General features: G+C 42.5%; 1 protein-coding gene across 1 annotated transcript; it reads left to right on the top strand.

Moving 5' to 3' along the window:
- Positions 1-264: 264 nt before the first annotated feature.
- LOC135433299 (uncharacterized) lies at positions 265-1,547 on the top strand. The gene has a single exon (XM_064689312.1). It carries the CDS (start codon positions 403-405, stop codon positions 1,477-1,479), a length of 1,077 nt encoding a protein of 358 aa, XP_064545382.1. The 5' UTR covers positions 265-402; the 3' UTR covers positions 1,480-1,547.
- Positions 1,548-2,304: the final 757 nt, after the last annotated feature.

Here is a 2,304-nt window from a genome sequence, read left to right as displayed (position 1 = left end):
TATTCTTAGTATAAATATAATATATTTTGTAAGATTTTCATTTTTGGGAATTTTGTCAAGTCAGGCGAGTTATCGCCTTATATAAGGTATATGTAAAGTTTTTCAGCCTAGATGAAAAATGGATGTTTAATATAATTATATAATGTTTTATATAGAAATATATATATATATTTATAGCTTTCCTCGCACTGAATTCGAGTCTTGTTTGTCGACTGAAGCATTTCCTTTTTAAATTACATCAATGTTTAGCCTAATGAGTGGAAACGTCTGTCAGAGCTGACAATTTTTATGTTTTGTTATATTTTTTTAACCTCAATCTAAAAATTTTATTCAATTCTCTTGGTGCGCCTCCATCAGTTAAAATTAAATTTCGTGTATTAATTTAACAATTAGGATATTGTAATGCAAAGAGCCGCGAGCAGGATGCACTCCCGCCATTCGTTCATACAGCCCCAGGAATCTGGACTCTCTGGCGACTTTGAGGATCCACGAAAGCGGGGCATCTTGCGGAACACCAGCTGTCATTCGTATCGGCAACAGCTGCGGAGCACCGAACAAACGAACATGGTACAGGGCCTGATGATAGTCACGGGCATGGCCACAGTGCTGGTGGTGCTGTGGTTCCATAGCATGGAGTCGTCGCCAGCCGATGAGCTAGGCCAGGCTTCAGGCTTATCCGGCACACTAGAGGCCCTGTGGCTCGGCGTGTCGGGCCTCCTGGGCCTGGGCAGCCACTGTGCGGGCGCCCAAGACGAATTTCCGGTAGATGGATCACTGCACACTTATCACTGCAACCAGCGTCTGGACACCATGCGAATGTTTCGCCAAATTGGCAAGCAGGTGCTCAACCAGGAGCAGGCACTGGCGCGCCTGGAACGCTCCGTTAAAAGCGAAAGGCCATTGAAATCCGTGGCGCTGCTGGGTCCGCCCGGCGTGGGAAAAACGCTTACGGCAATGGCATTAAGGCAACAGTTCCCCTGGCCGGAGAATGTGCACACCTACTCGTGGAGCACCTATGTGCCGGATGGCGCTCACAAGTTTAACATGATGCGTAACTTTGTCGAGCAGCTATCCGACTGCGGCCAGAATTTGCTGATCATTGACAATATGTCGCCCTGCGATCACAGCTTTGTACCCATCTATAACAGGCTGCTGCATGAGCGCGAGGGTGATCCCACTGTGGCAGCCAACCAAACTGTGCTCGTGGTATACATCTTCAATCTGGATATGCAATACTATTGGCAACAATTTGAGCTCCTGCAGCAGCTGCCCATGGACACAACTATCATTAACTATCGCCCCTTTGAACGTGCCGACCTGTTAACCTGCCTAGAGAACGAGTTGCGCTTGGAGCAGCGTACCCTGGACGAAAACACACTCTCTTACATAGTTGAGGAAGCACTGCTCGATGTCGAGGAAATGGGCTGCAAGCGTATTCGTCAGCTCCTAATACAAAACGGTCTTTCAGATCAAAAGTAAGCCAAGCTCAACCAGACCAAACAAATCCACACCACGCCAAATCGTGTTAGTATATAGTTTTCGTCTACTGTAGTGAATATCTGAATGTACTTCATCATGGGCCAAATAAAAATCGACCTACGAGTCTAAGCAATTCGCAATTTTATGAATATCTCCACATAAAGGAAGACATCTCATTTAAATCAACAATAGATAGGAGTAGAAACTACATTGCCTTCTCATTAACTTCTCATAGTTATGATAACAGCATTCAATTCCATTCACCATTGTTTTTTACTTCTAGACCTGAAGTAACACCCTGACCTGTCATCGCCTCATACCTTGCGCTTGCAACGTGGCTTGTCAATATTCAATAACTTTAATATCTTCTGTGTTTCTTAACCGATCTTGATGAATTTTTCAGCAGTAGCTCTTATTGTGCTATAGAATATTTGTTTTTAAGACAATTTTTGCCAGAAATTATTGGGCTTTCATTTTATTTAATTTTTTTTTTATCGATTGCTTGGAAACGGGAAAATTTATCGATTATAGTAACTAGGAGGACCTATGTTCCCATTTTCAAATCTTTAGCTCCTATAGGTTCTGAGATCGAAGCGTTCATACATACGGACAGACAGTCAGACAGATATGGGTAGATCGGCTATTGATGCTAATCAAGAATGTATATACCTAATGGGGTCGACGATCCCTTTAAAGCATTTTCAATAGGTTCAGGGTATAAAATTGATATAAAACTTAAAAATCATGAAGCACAGAATATATGTTATTATATTTCCAACAAAATGAGAGTATTTTTCGGTGAACAATGGAAATTCCTAGGGAATT

This window comes from Drosophila montana, unplaced genomic scaffold, assembly GCF_035044405.1.
Source record: "Drosophila montana isolate Dmon_TW-CO22-7 unplaced genomic scaffold, ASM3504440v1 contig_3217_1, whole genome shotgun sequence".
NCBI classification, from domain to species: domain Eukaryota; kingdom Metazoa; phylum Arthropoda; class Insecta; order Diptera; family Drosophilidae; genus Drosophila; species Drosophila montana.
Note: the sequence above shows the minus strand (reverse complement) of the source record. Positions and strands in the feature narration are given on the sequence as shown.